The sequence below is a fragment of the Pieris napi genome, chromosome 4, assembly GCF_905475465.1.
Source record: "Pieris napi chromosome 4, ilPieNapi1.2, whole genome shotgun sequence".
In the NCBI taxonomy this organism is placed as follows: domain Eukaryota; kingdom Metazoa; phylum Arthropoda; class Insecta; order Lepidoptera; family Pieridae; genus Pieris; species Pieris napi.
In genome coordinates, this window is record NC_062237.1 from 3720933 (window position 1) to 3738988 (window position 18056).

The 18056-nt window shown below is 33.9% G+C and overlaps 2 protein-coding genes across 8 annotated transcripts in view; one reads left to right on the plus strand and one right to left on the minus strand.

Moving 5' to 3' along the window:
• The window catches only part of LOC125049060 (collagen alpha-1(XVIII) chain-like), a 153628-nt gene that overhangs the window by 74735 nt on the left and 60837 nt on the right, over positions 1-18056 (plus strand). The window lies entirely within an intron of this gene.
• LOC125049061 lies at positions 10835-13017 on the minus strand. Its single transcript, XM_047648144.1, has one exon. It carries the CDS (start codon positions 12485-12487, stop codon positions 10835-10837), a length of 1653 nt encoding a protein of 550 aa, XP_047504100.1. The 5' UTR covers positions 12488-13017.

Here is an 18056-nt window from a genome sequence, read left to right on the forward strand (position 1 = left end):
CATTATTTAATCAAAACATGTAATTTTTCAGATTTCATCTAGCAAATATAAGGACAAGAGACAAAAAACAATTGATGAATCAGTGGAAGTGCACTAAATTGAATACAAAAAAAGAGTTGTCATCTTATCGCCGTGAAACATCAAAAACTGGAGGTGGAACAAAGCCACCATCACCTTCTCCAGACACAATGGACATGGCAGAGATGATACTGCAACGGTTTGAAGTAGATTTCAATGAATTTGATTGTGATGGTGTCGAGGTAGGAATGTTAATTATAAATATGATGTATGGTGATGTTCAAGGTTCAACCTCTCAAGCATAGGCACATACTTTATTCCCCTACAGGGTAGTTAGAGATATTGTAATACCTCAAAACATCCATGTTGCACTTGTAGTACCGAAACTGTGTCCAGCCAGAAGTGAGCCCATTCCCACTTATAATGGACAGTGGGTATAATACACCTTAACACCTGAGTGCGAACCACTCACCATGATACTTAAATTAATAGATGTTATTTATATATTTCAGGCTATTACAAATAAAATCATTTTGGAAACAATTGATATCCCAAAAGCAAATAAAGCCAACAATGACAAGGTAATAAATCAGTTATGACATAACTTGAATACTAGAAAAGCCAGACAAAGGTGTGCACAACAGTGACAACATAATTTAACAATTTCATTATTTTGTAGGATTAAAGAAAGGTTAAAGAAAATCATGTCGAACTGAACAACAAGAATCCCCTAACAACTCCAAAGAAACCTACAAGGAAGACACCGGTATTATATTTAAATTATCTCTATCTCTAAATAGAATAAAAGAAAGTTGCTATCCAGATCTGTAGCATGTGCTACAAATTATATTATTAACACATTTATATAATTATATTAATATAAATGTGTTAAAAATGTTATAATATGAATTATAAAAAAAATTAAGTTTTGCATGGGCAGAGCTTAGATTAATATTCTCTTATTTGTTGCAGAAAGCAAGTAGTAGTTTTAGTTTTGGAGAAGCCTCGTAGATGCACAACCAAGTAATGATTAATTTAAAATTACAAACCGAAATTCTGATGAAGACATTAGAGTCACTTAAAAACAAATAAATAAAATAAAATAAAAAAGCCTTTTATTTCCAGTATTATATAAGTTTACACTTCTTACAATTTATTTTTAGTGTTAGTTCATGTTATTAATCTATATTAGTTAAAAATATATACATATATATTCCTTTTAAATACTTAATCTACTGGAACCCCAAGTTGGGTGTAGGCCTCCTCCAGTGACGCCCATTTATCTCTGTCCTCGGCCACTTCACTCCAATTTCGACCAGCTATCGCTTTAATGTCGTCTTCCCATCGCGTAATAGGTCTACCTTTTGTTCTTTTGCCTAGTGGGCCTTTCCAGAAAGTTACTTTCTTAGTCCATCTATGGTCAGTTAGCCGGGCAACATGTCCTGCCCACTTCCATTTCAGTTTTTTTGCGTAGCTTAAAGCATTTGTTGCTTTGGTTATTTTTCTTATTTTAGTATGGCGTATTTTATCTGATTTTCTGATCTTTAGCATACTTCTTTCGAGTCCTCTCTGACAGACGATTATCTTTTTTCTTGTTTCAGCAGTGAATTTCCACGTTTGGCAACCATATGTCAAACAAGGCAAGAGGCTTGAATTCATGACTTTGGTTTTAATGTCTTGTGGTAGATCACCTTTAAAAATTTCCTTGAGACCCCAAAATTTGTTCCATGTTAATTTTATTCTTTTCTCTATTTCTGTATTTTTATTTTTTCTGTGAAAACTTATGGTTTTTCCCAGATAGACATAATCTTCAACGTATTCCAATGGTTTGTTATTGATTGTTATTGGTCTTTGAGAGCTGTTTGTCATTGTCTTAGTTTTTGTAATGTTCATCTCTAGGCCTACTTTTCCACTAGCTTGGTTCAGGGTTTCTACCATGCTCTGTAGTTGGGAAGATGACTCGGATAACAGTACTAGGTCATCCGCGAATCTCAGGTGACTCAAGTAAGTACCGTCTATGTATAGACCTTGTTTACTCCAATCTAGCTTGCTAATGATCGACTCAAGAACAGCTATGAATATTGTTGGAGACAGCGGGTCCCCTTGTCTTACTCCTCGTTCTATTGGAAAACTAGGGCCTAATGTTTCAAGCTTAATTTTACCTTTATTGTTTTTGTATATGGATTTGATGATTTTTATATATATTTCCTCTACTCCCTGTTCTTTCAAGCTTTCCCAGATGCTGTTATGTCTTACTGTATCAAAGGCTTTTTGGCAGTCTATGAATGATATATAGAGTGTTCTTTGTTTTTCCTGATACTTTTCCATTATCAACTCAAGGGTATGGATGTGGTCGACTGTTGAAAAGCCCCTTCTGAAGCCTGCTTGCTCCACTGGCTGTTTTTTTTCCAATGTGTCTCTAATCCTTATGTTTATAATTGTGGAGAAAAGTTTATATAGACTCGGCAGCAAGCTGATTGGTCGGTAGTTTCCGATATCCTTCGGGTCGCCTTTTTTGTAAATTAGTATGATGTTGGATTTGGACCATTGGGAAGGTGTTTCCGACTCTTGCAAGATCTTGTTAAACAGTTCCGCTAGCGGCAGTGCTAGAGTTTTGTGTCCAATTTTTAGTGTTTCGTTCGTAATATTATCTGAACCAGGGCTTTTATCTAGTTTCAGTTTCTTTATTGCTTCAATTATTTCTGTTGCGTCTATGAGTTTAACGTTATTTCTAGGTGTAGCATCTGTTTCTGTGACAGGATTAAATGATTTCGTGTCTCTGTTTCTGTAAAGATGTCTATAAAATTCTGTTGCGGTAGATATGATGTCGCCTCTAGTGTAGATTTCTGTATCTTTTTTCCTCAGTCCTTCTATCCATGATGTATTAGTTTTGAGCTTCTTATAGGCCTTCTTTGTACTTCCATTTCTTTGTAGATGTTCTTTTATTGTGTCTTTCCTATATCTTTTGTAGTCTGCTTTTATATACTTATTGACTACTTTGTATATTGCGGACAATTCATTTTTCTGACTTCGTGATTTGTTTTTAGTTTTCTGTAGTTCCTTCCTTCTTTTTAGTAGCCTTACTGTACTTGCCGATAGTATTTTATGTTGTTTATTTTCTTCTCTCTTTGGGCGAGCTTGTTTCAAGCTAAAAGTGATAGCCTTTTCTATCATGTCGTAGCAGTATTGTACCGTGGTGTTTTCGCAGCTAGTTGTAGATAGCTGTGATATTAGGTTTTCGTTGAACTTACTTATTTCCTCTTCGCTCTTTAATTTGCTATTTTGGCTGTTTGTAAACTTGGCTCTTGATATTTTTTGTTTGTTTAGTGTTATTGTTGATCTGACTATTCTATGATCGGAATTGTAGTTCAGATTGAGCGTCTCGATGTTTTGGAATATTCTATGTTGGTTAGACAAGATAAAATCGATTTCGTTTCTGTATTGTCCGTTAGGAGATCGCCAGGTCCATCTTTTGCTCTGTCTTTTTTTAAAACATGTGTTTATTATCATTAATTTGTGTTGGAGCGCAAACTTTACTAGTCTTTGTCCTCTTTCGTTTCTCTCGCCGTATCCATGTTTTTTAGTAACTAAATATTCGTCAGCTTTGGGGGTTCCAAGCTTGGCGTTGAAGTCACCCATTAATATTATGGTTTTTTGCGCTGTGCCCAAGGCTTTCTCAACTGTAGTGTAAAATTCTTCTATATCAAGGTCGCTTGCCGCTTCTGTTGGTGCATAAACTTGTATAATGGATATTTTATGTCCCTGTATATTTATGTTTAGTGTTGCCACTCGCTCTGTTATGCCATTGAAGCTTATTATGTGTTTTTTGAGAGACTTATTTATAATGAAGCCAACTCCATGTTTGCCAGGGGTTTGCCCTATGTAGCACAGTATAAAATTTTCGTACTCTTCTATTTTATTTCCATGTCTTCTCATTTCAGATATTCCGATGATATCGTATTTAATATCTCTTATAGCCTCTTCAAACTCGAGCAAACGGTCATACGATGAGAGGGTTAGGACGTTGTATGTTGCGATCATTAATTTGTTTTTATGCAAGGTGTTTCCCTGCTCCGTTGGTGTGATCATTGGAGGGTTTTGGTCATACTGTGTGTTGCTGTTAAGTGTTGCTATATTTGTTGCCATATGTATCCTGTTGGATGGAGGGTAGTAGTCGCTGAGCCCCACGGTGACCAGCCGGCTTGGGGTGGTTGGTGCATGTTTTCTTTCGTTGTCCTTTGTTGGTGTTGATCTACAGTTAGCATTGTTTTTGTTCCGGTTGTCGGGGGCAGTTAGTTGTTTTTTGATACCTCTGAAAGTGAGCTAGACCTTCCCCTTGCTATATAATTTAATAAATTAGGTTTTATTACATCCTTTGTATTCGTTGCAGTTGGCATCGTTGCTTTGTTAGGGTTTGACCTCTTTTGTGTAGGTGATATCGGCGAGCCACTCTGTTCCCGCTTCCTTTTTTCACGGCCTTGATCATTTGGTTTCTTAACGATTAGCTTATCATATTTGATATATGCAAAGTTACCCTTGTTTCTTTCTTCCTCTACTTTTGGTTGCAGTTGCTTTCGGGTTTCTAATATGTGTTTCGGGTAGTCTTCTTTTACATAGATCCCAGATGGAAGGCTGGATTTATTTTTAAGTATCAAATGTTTTTTCCAATTTGTCGACACGGAAACGACAACTGGCCGATTCTTGTTAGTTTGTGCACCAATTCTGTAAACATTGCTTATTTCTTGGCTGTCTAGATGTAAACCTGTATCTGTTATAATTTCTTTGATATAGTCTACCAGTTCAGATTCCCTTTTTCCCTTTTCTTCAACTCCAAAAAATACCAAATTCTTTTTTCTTTTATCTATTTCCATTTGATCTAGTTTTTGTTCAAGTTTTGCAATCTGAGTTTTTAATTTTTTGTTTTCTTGAATAATTGAATCCATCTTATCATTTATCGCTTCCATAACGTTTGTGGTTACAGCTGATGTTATAGTTAGAGTTTGTTGGTTCAATTTTTCCTCTAATTTTTCCCAAAGCATTTCGATATTTTTATCCATTTTAGGGAAAAGTGGAATTAATAAATTGTAACACCTTTTAATATTTTTTTAAATCTTGCAACACTGCCCGGCACTGCTGCGTAGGTTGGTACTAGATGAGATGTCAGTTGTCAGACGCGAATTACGATTGAATTGTGTAATGGCGGACTATGAACTTTCACTTTTTACTGGGATATCAGAAGTTGTTTCGGGATTGTTTTACGATATAGTTTTTAATCGCACTGTTTTTATAACTGTATTTCTTATCTTTGCACTTTTCTTATAACTTTATTGGTGAATTGTAGTTGTATGTTCAGTATTTTGTCACTTTTCACTATTTAATTACGGAGCTCAATTTTGTACGTGTTTACGTTTACGACCAGTGTTCCAAAAACAAATAGTATAATAAAATAAAAATGTTTTAAAGATAAATAGTGTTTTATTTGTTTAAATAACTTAATTGTTAAAACAAACTAAATTAAGAACTATCAAAGTTAAAAGTTTTCATCAATAAATATGGCTCTCACTGCTGCTCCACGCAGTGTATTTTGAGATGAGGGTACTGTTGGTAGTGAGGGCAGGGTCTCTTCATCATCATCAGAGATAGGTTCCTCTTTTAAATCAATTGCTATATTGTGCAATACTGCCAAAGCTACAACATACATCTTAGTGTTTGGAAGAGATGTTCTAAATATAAAATATTAACTTAATAGAATTTATGTTACACTTAATGTAAGAGAATAATAATAAATATGTATTTATTTAATTTTTCAAATGTAAACTGAACTTTATTGACTTTAAAGACTCCTTTTCCAGTCTTTGATTATTTAATTGTAATTAATTATTTGCATGCAATCAAAAACTATTTTAATAATGCCAAAGAAGTATAACTTCTTACGCGCGTACAAAAGTACACGCACCCTTTTTTTTTATTTATTTATTATTATTTTTTTTAGTACCATCATACATATGCGTGTTACGGTCGTACCTTTGCGGTTTTTTAATTTACATCTCGCTTCTCCATTATTAGGGAATGAATGAACCTCACTTATATCAAGTTTAAAGTTTTAAATTTATAATTCACGATAAGGTTTGTCATTATTGTGTAATACATGGTTTATTTGAAACAAACTAATTTAATAAATCCTAAGCTCCAATTCCTAGAGAGGCAAATAATAAATGTGATAATAAATAGCTGAATACTTATAAAAAAGTCTAATAAACAGGGTCACTTTAAACAAGGTACTAATCACCGCTCATAGACACCTGCAACGCCAGGGGGCTTGCGTGTATTTTGGCGACGTTTGAGGAAATGGTACGCTCTTTTCTTGAAAAGTTGTATCGGCCCGGAATACCTCTACTGGCAGCTGGTTCCACAAAGATCCAGTGCCCGTGTTCCAGGAAGAGAAAGCGCTTTATGCTACGCCAGGCTTCGAGGTTGAAAGGATGGAATTTCTATACAAATTCAGTCGTAGTCGCATTCTTCAGAACACAAAAATTTTGGCAATATCTTTTTCAAACAAACATTGATGACACACAACATTTTTACATACGTTCTATGACCTTGACACATCCCAGGACACTCAATAAGTATATTCGTAAAGCACAGTTTTATTCAGTCGTTAATGGATGCCGGTGAATAGTAAATCCCTAAGCTCCATTCCAACCCTTAGATCCTATTTGCAACACATCTACAATCCTCCAAATACGCTTGCGACGCGAATTGAACATTTGCATCGAGGATCTTTATACAGGATGTGTGTAAAATACACCCGAGTATTTTGAACCAAGAAAACTTATGATAGAACTAATTTAGGCACTGTGGATTTAATTGACCAAAAAATTTCAATATAAATTAATCGAAATGATGAGAGTCAAAGTTGTAATTTTTTTTTCTAGTACAAAATATTATCAACGCGTTTTTTATCGTTTTCATGTTCGATGAAAATACATTTTCGTATGTCAGATAGTCAAGTTAATTATACCCGCTATACCTCAATGTTATCAAGTTTTTGGGTACATACACGTTGGTCTTTAAATCACTTCTTCTTCTTTTAGTGCCTCTCATTACTGAAGGTTGGCCGTTAGTATCTTGAAGCGTGTCTTGTCCTGTGCCAGATGCAGAAACTCTTCCGCAGTTAAGTCACTATCGTGCTTTAAAATCCTAAATAAGAAGTCAGATCGCAATCTAGTATTTGAACACCCTATATACTAACGGCGATCCTCCGGAGGCGGCAAGAATTTTTCTCGGAGATACAAAACTCGACAGATTGAAATAGTGTCGTCGCTATAGGCTTACAAAGGGACCGTGATTTACATTGTTTTTCGTGTTGTTAAAAGCGATATTTTCTTTATATTGGTCAGTAAATTTAGCTTTGTAAGTTATATGTAGAATAGAGATGCATTTCTGCTTACCACTTATCAGTACCCAGACCATGTTATATTCATATAATTGCTCTTGTTTTCTTAAAAAAGTTATCTGTATAATATCTCTTTCTAGAGATAATTATGATACACACATAAACTAAAAATTGTGTAAACTGTCAGATGTTTATTGACGTCATATGTAGTGTTCATATTTTACAGCTATCAGAAAAATCTAACGAACACAAAACTTATGTGAATAAGTTTACAATAATAAAGTTATTAAATATAATTATTCACTAACTTAACACAAAAAGATTTAATAGACAAAAGATTCACGGGCGGTCTTATTACATAAATGTATACATCAAAACATTTAAGGATGGATAGCTTGCTCTTTTGGTGGGTTAAACTTTCCTTAGCATTATTTGAATAAACTAAAATCTTGATATAATAATGAAATCAATATTTACTTGGATGTACATGACATGTTTTCGTACGAACAGGCTACTTTTTGCGGACTCAACTTGAAATGGGTTATGTTTTTGTCATATTGGTGAACATATGACATTAATTTGAGGCAAATATGAAACCATATATAGCATCAGTATTTTTATTTACGTCAAAAGAAAATACAGTGTATCAAATTAAATTTCAACAGAATTTCAATCAACACATTCTTGTAAATTTAACATCACATTGGGACACTTTTATCTTTTGGTGAATTTATTTATTTATACATTGACGCTGTTTTCCCGAAGGGATAGGCAGACCACTGATCTCCACGTCCTACTGTCCTGACATACCTCTCTCGCTTCATTTACTATCATGAAATTACCATGCATGCTCATCGGTTATGGGTACTTTTGGCCTGTACTTTGTCTATTGCGTCCTAGATTTGGTATCATTTTATGTATGTATACTGGTATTATAAAGAGAAACGATTTGTATTTGTATAGCGAGAACTCAAAAGCGAATTCAAATTTACTTCCACCTTTGGCAAGTTCTTAGTATAGGCTATATTTACAAAATAATAAATGACGTTGGTGTCGTCACCTTAAACTCTGACGTTCCACGACAGAGCGCTTTTATAATCCAGCACTTTTTGGAATCGGCTGCCATTCCAGGTATTACGTAGGTATTAAAACTGTTAGTAGCATTAAAACACATCTAGTTAATGATATCAAAAATGATGTATTTCGTAATGTAAAAAAAACAGAATCATAACTTTTTTTCGAAATATAACATTTTTTTTTTAAATCACAGTAGTTTAAACCTGTATAATATGATGTATTGTCACAGATACATTTCTATCAAGAGTAGACAAGTAATGTTGTGAGTCAGCGGGGTGCTTTAATCATTTATTGTGGTAGCGTCTTCATTACTGCAAATGATTAATGTCTTCATAAGTGCAGGAAGATGGTCATGTTTACAACGCACCTACAAATGAGATTGTAATTGGTTTTTAAATAACATTTCGAAACTTTTTTTCACAGAACTTTCTATCAGCAGTGTTACTATGTATAGATTGCTAATTATTGTGTTTTACCGTTAATACCGTTTTCAATAATTTCCTCAAAAACATCAAATGTATTTGTTATACTGTTAGTACTGATTTGGCACCTTGGAATTACGTAATAAGAAACTGAATTTAAAATCAGGTTCGATATTACGTTACGTTGTAAACGTGCTGATCAGTATTAAGAGCCATATACATTTTGTGTGTAAACAAATATTAGCAAAATCAGATCAAATAAAGTTTAGAAATGATTCAGTCACACATAAGTCACATGTTGTAGCTATTAATTTTTGATGATTTCATTTGTAATATATCGTAAAATTTCAGAAATTAATTAAACTAAATATAAATCTCGAAGTATTACACAAATATTTATATCTTAAATACAGTTTATAAATCAGATTTAACAATGCCTTTTAGGTCTGCAAATATTTGTTTAAAAATAATAATTACTTGAATTTAATGATTTTTTAAACTCATATTAGCTCTGATTTGAAGATCTCCATTCAATAAATTCTTAGAAATCACAATATCATCTGGTGTAGACATTATTTTGTAGTTGTATGTTGTTTTAACACAAATACTCGGTGGCAGGAAATGCTTTCACACTTATCTTGAGGTTTTAAGTTGACACCTGTCTTACTTCCGGTTGATTGCAGCAAAACTACATTGTGATAAGTTATCTCTACTCTTAAGTAAAAGAAATTCTTATAATGTCATTAATATTAATGAAATTTAAAAAGATAAAGTTACTTTTCAACCATGAACTATTATTTTACATAATTTTTAAATTATAACTTTTCTTAATTATTTCGTAATATGATAAATATTAAATCAAGTGTACCAATTCTTAAAAGGCCGGAAATACAATTGAAGGCCTTTTGGCAATGTGAGTTTCCATGGTACCACACCAGATGAGACTCCTAAAAATTACCATTTTTTAGATTTTTGTCCTTGGTATATCTAGTTTGCATTAAACTGAAATCAAATCGAATCTCTGAAATTATTAACTCCCTATGTTTAATAAGTAAAGCTTAGTGTAACCAATCTTAGGATGTCTATAATGAAGATCTGATAGATGTATATGAAATTTATTTATGATCGAAAATCATACAGCCTTCCATACATTTTTACATCTTACACATGACTTATGGCCAATTGCAGATTTTTATTTTGTTAAATTATTTACGCAATATAAGATGAAGATTTATTTCTTTTTCAAATTTTTTTTATTTTTCTCCCGAGGAGATTCTTATACAAACAGTATTTAAAACATCGCCCTGGCCATATATTTAAACTATAAATAAAATATAAGTCTGTTGTATGTTATCGGTAGTCTAATAAACTGCACAGTTTTCATTAGATAGCTACTATCACTATCACTATACTATCACAGATCATTTATACTATCAGATATAAAGAAGCAGCTCTAATATGGAGCTCGTGCAAGCTGGCTTAAATTTACTCACTCACAAATATTTTTGATACAATATTTGTTATAACAATATTAAACTGAAATTTGCACTGTCCTTACTTTTTGCATAATTAACGTAGCTGATGTTAATGAGATACTACGATTATATTAAAACTAGCCGTTTCCCGCCCTCTCCGCTGGGCGAATTAAAATAGGAAATAAATAAAATTTTATGTTTCATTATTATTATTTTTTCATATTTTTATTATTCTTCTTTTTAACTTCCCGCTAAGAAAATTGAAATATTAAAAGAAAAACGCTTTTTACCGGATTAAAGTTATGTATTATTATAAATTTACAACTATTTGACATAATTTTAAATTTATCCGACGTTTCGCGTGCTTTACAGCGTGCGTGGTCACGGTGACTGAAGACAAAAGATGTTGAATGTCAAAAAGTATCACAGCTGCAGAGAAAGTTGCATTATCTGTATTTATTTCCCCGGAGTTGGTATCGACTAAAAGATGGAGGGTTTTGGCAAAAATGGCTCACGGTGTCCTCTATTTTCGCGGATTGTTTTTCTTTTTGAGATTTTAATTTGGATATTATTGGATCCCAGGTGTTTGACAATTTTAGGCCGTCTTCTCTATTGAAATTGGGGTGTTTTTTGATTTCAATGGCTTCGCGTACCAATCTTGGGAAGAATCTTTTCTCTTTCGCAAGTATTTTCGGTTGGTCAAAGCGTATGTAGTGATTAGGCCTATCTAGTATGTGTTCACAGACTGCTGATTTTGTGTGTCGTCTATGTCTTATGTCTGCAATGTGTTCTTTGAGTCTGCTGGACATATTGCGTTTAGTTTGCCCTATGTAAGACAGGCCACAGTCGCAATCCAGTTTGTATATACCTGCATCTTGCAATGGGGTGTTACTTTTGATTGGTCTTAGGAATTGCTGAATCTTCTTGTGCGGCTTGAAAATTGTATGAATAGAAGCTCGTTTTAGGATCCGGCTAATTCTATCTGTAACTCCCTTTACATATGGCAAGTAGGCTGGCTGGCGGGGAACTGTTTGTGTCTTGTTTTTGTTTTTGTGATGTAGCCGGGGGATGCGCAGCTTGTTTCGGTGTAGCACCTGTTTGACATGCTGTAGTTCCTCCTCGAGGTGGGCATCATCACAAAGACGTTGGGCTCTCTGAAACAAACATTTACCGACAGAAAGCAGTTGTGAAGGGTGGTGGTGGGATTCACCATTGAGGTACCTATCTGTGTGGGTTGCCTTCCTGTGTATTGTGTGACCTAGTGTGCCATCTGCTTTGCGTATAATTAAAATGTCTAAAAAGGGCAGACAGTTGTTGTTTTCTTGTTCAACAGTAAATTTAATGTTCTTGTGTATTGAATTTAAATGTGCTAGAAATGCAGATATTTTGTCATTGGGGAGTACTACAAATGTGTCATCGACATATCTCTTGTACAGTCGAGGTTTAACCGGGGTATTGGCCAAAGCTCTCTCCTCAAAGTCCTCCATGAAGATGTCAGCGACTATAGGTGACACTGGAGAACCCATGGCTACTCCATCAACCTGCACATAGAACTCATCTTTCCACATTAAGTATCCTGATGTGAGACAGTGTTTTACAATATCTACATAATCTGGTGACATGTTCTGTTCCCTAAGTCTTTTTGCAATGATATCTAGGCAGTCATTTAGTGGTAAGTTTGTAAATAGTGACTCAATGTCAAAACTCACCATGGTTTCATTGTGGAGTAATTTGAGATCTCTCAATGTTTCCACAAAATGGTAAGAGTCCTTAACATGAGCACTAGTGTGCCCCCTGAGAGGGGATAATATTGACACTAAGTGTTTGGCTAATTTGTATGTGGGTGAGTCGATATGACTGACTATGGGTCTTAAAGGATTGTTGTGTTTGTGTATTTTTGGCAATCCATACATTTTTGGAGGTTTTACGCAGGCTGTTGTTAAAGATTTGACGTCTAATGACAGTGTTTCGGAATATTTAGTAAGGAGGCTAGATGTTTGTTTTATTACCTTGTTTGTGGGATCTTTATCGACTTTTTTGTAGGTATTGACATCGTTTAAGAGGAGAGCCATCTTGCTTTCGTATTCCGACGTATCCATAACAACGGTTGCATTCCCTTTGTCAGCTCGGAGTACTACCAAATCTTCGTTCGCCTTTAGCTCCGCGAGAGCCTTTGTTTCAGCGAAGGTGAGGTTTCTTTTGGGCGGTTTGCTTGCTCGCAGTATGCACGAGATATCTTGCCGTATGGTTTCAGCCTCATCCTTTGGTATCGTATTTTTGAATATACATTCCTCTACGTAACTAACAATTTCTTCGTGAGGGATTTTTCGCGGTGCCGTTGCAAAATTTAAACCTTTGTTCAATACCTCAATGGTTTGTTTATCCAAATTTTGTTTCGACAGATTGATGACAGTGACGTTTTGACTACTATCGGGTGTGTCATTTAGAGTCGCGACGTTTGACAATTGTCTATTGATGTTCTGTGCTAGTTTTTCAAACTTTTTTATTTGTGTGACTTTGCAGTTATTGAATTTGTTGTGAGCCCGAGTGTTTAAGATGTTTATGCACTGCCTCCAATCTGTTTCCGATAATATCTCACGAAGTTCCTCCGTTTTATTTTGGATTTGAACGTTTAGTCGTTGATACTCTGTTCTATGTGCGTTTTTCTTTTAATGTTATGAGTTATGTTAATCAAAGACAATACTAAAATTGAAATATTTCGAAAATCGAGTTTTTAACAGATGTTGACGTTTAGAGGTTCTAGGAAGCCTCCCCGAATGTTTCCGCGGTGAAGTCCGTATGGATAAATTTTCATAAAAGTAAAACAGCAATAAAAAAATGAAGGAACGTTGGAATTTAATAAATAAATAGCCATAAACCATCTAGGAAAAATTCGCGTCGAATGGTGGTAGTTTCATGTCGATACGATCAGTGGTTTAGGCGTGATTGAGCCTCAAACGAAGACCATTTTCATTATATATATATAGATAGATAGATATATAATAAACACACTTTTGTCATTTCCTTCTGTAAGCATTATTGTAAAAAATGACAGTGATTCTGTTACAAACCGTTTCTTATGAGCGCATAGGAAACATGATACACATTCTCCGTTTATTTTTAATTCTAATCTTTGATCTTTTGAGAACCCTTCTCATAATTAACAGTTCATAATAAATCTAAGTGTGCGCTAATCAAGTCGTGTGGAGTTCACAGCTGCATTTAATTTGTCTGAGGATTTCTTTGTGCAACTTATATAGCTGAAATAAGGATGTGTTTACCTTAAATATCTATAAAGATTTATAACGAGATATGATATGTGCTGAACGGTTCTGTAATAAATAGCTCTTATTACGTGTTTTCAAATATAAAACAAATGCAGTCTCTATAGTCTATCGAATTCTTCTTATTCTTCGTAATCTTCATTACTGAAGGTCGTGCCTGTACTTTTCAAGACCTAAGCGTTACGTCGATTTGCTGCTCAACACAACTCTATACTCAGCTGGTCTTAGTGCATTAGGGATGAGACCCATAATTCTCCTTAGTTGGTCAAACCAACGGGTAGGTGATCGACCCCAACTTCTCCTGCCACCACTCTTCGCTACCATTACCATTTGGTTATGTGCTGACAATATGGCCAATGTAGCTAAGCATCCGTTTGTATATGATAGTCATATGGTGATTTTTAGTTGGTTGAGAATGTACAAAGCATGTACAAATTCTCACCAAAATTAATGAACGTTTAATAGTCAAATATACAGTAATAAAAAATTGATGATATTTTATTTTTGCATTAATAGAAAAGATTTATTTGGCAATGTTGTAGTGGGTATAGATCTGAATATTTCATACTAAGCTAAAAAATCAACACTAAACAATTATTCCGTTTAGTAACATTTACTCACGTTAATGAGAGACAATATTAAACTTTTATAAGTTAAGGTTATGAAGGTAGCCTTACAATTTCTATAACGATGTTCGACCTTTGCTCCTTTTGCCAATTATTAACAACTGAAGATTGTTCAAGGGTTTAAAAATTTCTAAGTTGATTAAATTGCATTGCTTCTTAGATATTTTCCAACTTATAATAGAGTAATTCTCGTAATTTCCGATCAATTTTGTTTGAAATAATATTTACTAAACTTGGATAAAATTTATCCAACTTAAACGTTAAACGGTGAATGCATTTTCGAACCATTGTACTTTTGGGCTGCAACGTGATAGGACAAAAGTCATTTATAAACAAACGTAAACCACTATAAGCTCGTTTGTGAAAGGTACGAGCCCGAAATATATTTTTTTTTTACACAATTGGCAACTTATTTTTCTGCAAAATCAACGAAGCACGGCTTTCAGCCGAGAGCTTTACGTTCAGCTTTCTTAATCTATAATACAAATATAACAAAAGAGTGGTGGAGAGTTTATTGCCAGTTCCTCTCTTCCGTCCTACGCCCTTGATTTGAGAACTGGCATTAAATGTATATTTCTTTTTTGACGTTCTTAAGTGTACATTGTGTTGCCTATATAAATGATTTTGATTTCATTTGATTTAACGTATAAAACAAATTCTTATAAAAAGTCTATTAAATGTTGGATTGCTGAGCAAGAATAATCTGTAAACATTTGTGAGATGTGGTCACAGCTTTGTATATGGAATCGTCCGAGCATGAAAGTTAGCAATATGCATATACATATTTAGTTTTTTGGGGTTTACTAAAAGTACAGAACTAAACATCACCCACCTATCGATGCCTATAATGGAGGACTACTGAAATTTAAAAAAAACTACACCAGAGTTCAAATCTTAATGAATTTTTGTTCGCCGCGTTTCGATGGTAGACATAAGCGCTCTTATTTTGATAGAACTACATCAAGCTTGCATACAAAAACGTCGGATTCGGTATCGCTGTCGTAATAAGGTGTACCTACGGGTGGATAAACTGTCTAACGAGGAAATCAGCATTAAACAATTTGAATCGTTACATACAAACAATGAACTTGTAGCTTGTTGAACAATAAATATTTGATGATCCGACATTAAATTACAATTACATTAGTGCAAACCTAAGCCACTTATTGTTTTATTTTGCTTTATTAACTCAACAATAAACTCTTTATTTTTACTGCTTTAGCTACCAAATTACAGTATCTGAGAGTATGTTGTTTATCATAAGATTTTAATTACTTTTGCCATATGTTCTGAAATATTTTTATGCTACAAAGAAACTAGTTGACATACTTTAAAAAGAACATAAAAGACGCCAAAGTGTAAGTAACCCAAAATAAGCCCGGTAGACCGAGGCTGCGATGGTGGGATGGAGACGTCAAGGATCTCGCTCGATACAATAGGTCTTCGAAGTTGGACGCAAGAAGCACGAGATACTTGCGGAGGCTAAGAGGCCCAAATGGTAACAGCTATTGACGATGATGATGATAAGCCAAAATTAGTTACATTTTGTCACGTAACACTAGAGGGGTAAGAACAAAAGATTTTATGGCTATTTAGTAAGGTAGTAAAAATTTAGGATAAACTACATGAACTAGTCTTTCGGGAACAATACAAAATGTTCTCCATTTACAAGTCTATCTCACATATACCTAATTGAACCATTGTGACTAACAGAACCCTGGACATATTGTTATCTCACCCTATCGTTAACCATACACGATGATCCCTCTACTCCCATTGAGCCCTGTACTATCAGCAGAAGCTCTATTAAGAGAAAGTGCAATTAATACATACGTAAAGGAAAGCATAGCTAAAACTAACAGCTTGTCAACCACACATTTCTGATTACGTGTAGATGAAAAAAATTATAAAGAAAACAGATACAAAAATCTGTAGCGAATTTTGGTTACCATAGTAACCATTTTTATATGGAACAAACATCATCATCATCATCAATCCACAGAAAGTTACTTTAAACAGAGATTTTAATAAAAATTTGCCAGTGAATTTAATAAACAAAACTATCTCACAAATTACCACGTACGTTATATTGTTAACTTTATAATATATGCGTGTGTTACTTCCTTCCGTACCATTGATCGGAACCCCTTCACCGGTGTAAAGGCTTCCTCCAGCTTTTTCCATGGCTTTCTTTCTCCATTCGCTTTTTGCTAACGCTTCTATATCTTCTATATCTTCTATCCACCTCTTCTCCTTCCCCTTGGTCCTTCAAGTCACATATAACTACAAATTCTAGTTATCACTTATTTAAGACAAAATTTAAATATTTTTAAATTAAATTTTGCGGACGGTACTTTCTTGTTTTGTTAGGAATAGAGGCAGTTCATGGGTCAACTTAAAATGGTGCCCTGCTGCACTGTCGTAATAATGTTATGTTGTCTTTGAAACCGTTCGACTATGAGCGAAATTATTCGTTATTTCCGACCTGTGGCTGTTGTTTTGTTTGTTCGATAATGGCTTCTTTACGCTAGTATTGTCTTTTATTGGCATAACTTTTACACATTTAAAGAAAACACTTTTTTACCGGATTGAAGTTATGTATTATTATTAATTTACAATTATTTTACATAATAATGTTGTCAAGGTTAGTATTTCAAAAAATCAAGAGTGGGTATGCCAATTAATAAGCACAAATTTCTTTTAATAACCACAAATACTGAATTTTGAGGGGGTATCGCATGACCGCTACGCGAGTATAATTTAAGCGATTTCCATACAAATTAAAGTGAATTCTGTACTGAATATTATGTGAGCGTTGTCACAGATTATTAAAAGGAGTTACTTCAAATCAACGCTTAAATTACAATAGAAGGATGTCAATAGTTAGTAAAAATAGAAGAATTATTTTGACAAACAAATGATGTATTTATGGTGCCTTTATATAAAGCGTTTTTTATAGACAAAATCACGTCAAATGATAATTTTTGTCAATTTTTTTTTTATATATTTTCTAGCTAACTCCCTGACTATTATGTCGTCGGAGGTACTAAATAACTTACGTATATGTGAAAAGGAGAAAAGAAAAAAAAAAGAAAAACTTTATTATACACAATATACAGGATATTTAGATTAAATAAAGTGCACTGGCCCCCGCACTAGGATTCCCTGTGTTGTGGGCAGCCAGTCTCTTCCTTTTGGCATGTAAACAGTATTTTTACACGCTTTATATTAGCTTCACCTGTATGTATGTATGTATGTATGTAACCGACTCCTTCGGACTCGATTTTGACCCACTTTAAACGGACAGATTATATTCAAATTTTGCGCACCTGTCAAAGATCGATGACAATGCAATAATCCGAAAAAAAAAATAAAAAAAAATTTAACTAAAAAATAAATAATAGTTAAAAAAAACTAAAAAACACGCTTTTAAAGCACATCAAACTTTAAAGTTAAAAATAATTCCTAATTTAGGCTGAAAATGGTAATGAACAAAAAATACTGGTATTATTGTGAAAAAGCGTGGGGCGCTCTGTGCCTATAGATTAGTTATATTATAGTTTGATGTGCTTTAAAAGCGTGTTTTTTAGTTTTTTTAAACTATTCTTTAAATTATAAAATACTGTTTTCATGTCAACTTAAGTAAATGGTATTGGTAACCCGGATGATTAAGCACTACCTTTCTTCAACAACTTTTTGTATAACATTTACAGCAAATTACAGAAAGATGGCAGAAATAAAAATTGTTTCCTTTAATT

Bases quoted from the DNA above. Each gene is read 5' to 3' on its own strand.
- LOC125049061 (XM_047648144.1), bottom strand. From the start codon at position 12,487: ATGGATACGTCGGAATACGAAAGCAAGATGGCTCTCCTCTTAAACGAT.